This window comes from Crassostrea angulata, chromosome 7 (assembly GCF_025612915.1).
Source record: "Crassostrea angulata isolate pt1a10 chromosome 7, ASM2561291v2, whole genome shotgun sequence".
Taxonomy (NCBI): domain Eukaryota; kingdom Metazoa; phylum Mollusca; class Bivalvia; order Ostreida; family Ostreidae; genus Magallana; species Magallana angulata.
Genome location: NC_069117.1, coordinates 50,281,108 through 50,282,790, shown reverse-complemented (window position 1 = coordinate 50,282,790; position 1,683 = coordinate 50,281,108). Strand labels below are relative to the sequence as shown.

Here is a 1,683-nt window from a genome sequence, read left to right as displayed (position 1 = left end):
ATTAGCAAGCAAATTACAAATTATTCATAACCACGCCCGTAATCAACTTCAATCATCTACCAAACACATGATCAGAGAATATAGCAAAAAAATTCATCAACACTTGTATCAATTGGGTGATGCAGTTTGGTTTTACTCTCCAAAATATGAGAAACATGGAAAAAAGTTATGTAGACCATGGACTGGTCCCTACCTTATTGTTAAAAGAGTGAATGATGTTATATACAAAATCAGAAAAACTCTAAAACATAAGCCAAAAATTGTCCACCATAACTTACTTAAATCATATAAGGGAGATAACCTACCTTGCTTTCCCTAAATGATGATTGGATCCCCGTCTATTATTTTTATCTTTTTCCATTATATTTCCCTTTTACGTCTTGCTAATAAAATTTATTTTGTCGAATTTCAGATCCAGAAATACGATTGCACCATTTGTGACAAAGAGTTCTCACTCCCAAACCATTGTGAGAGGCACATAACGACTGTCCACTCTGGCTTCGGTCATAAGTGCACCTCCTGTGGCAACACATTTTCTAGAACGGATCAAAAGCATGGTTGTCCAGTGTCTTCATTCCAACTAATCAAAAAGTCAACTGGTACGTTCACTGGCGACGAGGCGATTGAATTCCAGACCTTCCAGAGGAACAGGTCGAAGTTCTGCAATCCAGTTTCTGCCTCCAGTACCGTTAGTCCCGACACTTCCACTTCTGCAGCTTTATCTGTGAAGCCAGCTTCTTCAAAAGCCTTGGAGATCCCCCTGCCTGACCTTAATAAAGACTTGGCTTTATCAGAATCGGACAAGAATTCCATTTATTCCAAGACAACTCTTGTCTCCAAACGCTCCAATCCTGATCAGTTGTCCATTCATACAGACGGTGTTATTGATCCAGAACCCGAACAGGAGTATGCTGTTCCGGACCTCCCTTCTTCCACTCCGTACATACCTACCAATAAGCTGTCCCTAAAGGTCAAAGATATCATTGCAAAGCAGGATGAGGTGGTAACCCTGAACATTGGAGGGACCATGTTCACCACCACCAGAGCCACACTGCGGGAAGATCCTTCCTCGTTGCTTGCAAATTTATCATCAAAACTGCCATCAACACCTTTCTTCATCGACCGGAATCCAAAACATTTCCCTTTCATATTAGACTTCCTGAGGAACAGCTGCTGTGTATCATCCATCTCTATTCCAACTTCTGTTACTGCTCTGAAGGAACTTTCTCAAGAATGTGCGTTTTATGAGATTGACGTTCTCTGTAGATTAATTGAGTCCATGCTCAAGTTGTTTTCACATCAGTGATGTTGTGCTGGATTTGTGATGCATCTGATGTGTACCTGTGATGAAACATTTTATTGATATATATGTCATATTATTCATCTTCTTAAATTGTTATCATTATTATTTAAGTTATATGTTTATTCACATTATTGTTATTGTTTAAAATGTTACTATTAATGTATTGTATTTATGATGTCATATTGTTATCCCATAAATTGTTGTAATTGAACTCAGTGAGTATGTTGTCTTTATAAATGGAGATTTATTCCCATATAAGGAAAGCCAACTTTCAACATAAGAGTTCTTACCTGTACAACATTCGGGACGAATGTTCAGAAGAAGGGGGGCTGTGTTACGGATTTTTCAGTCAATATACAGCTTCATGATTTTCCCTTCTA

General features: G+C 38.3%; 1 protein-coding gene across 1 annotated transcript; it reads left to right on the top strand.

Moving 5' to 3' along the window:
• The first annotated feature begins 306 nt into the window (after positions 1–306).
• LOC128157383 (uncharacterized) lies at positions 307–1,340 on the top strand. The gene has a single exon (XM_052819901.1). The coding sequence runs from the start codon at positions 320–322 to the stop codon at positions 1,304–1,306; it is 987 nt and encodes a 328-aa protein (XP_052675861.1). The 5' UTR covers positions 307–319; the 3' UTR covers positions 1,307–1,340.
• The last annotated feature ends 343 nt before the right edge of the window (positions 1,341–1,683 follow it).

What these genes read in the sequence shown, in the direction of transcription:
- LOC128157383 (XM_052819901.1), top strand. Translation starts at nt 320, where the DNA reads ATGATGATTGGATCCCCGTCTATTATTTTTATCTTTTTCCATTATATT.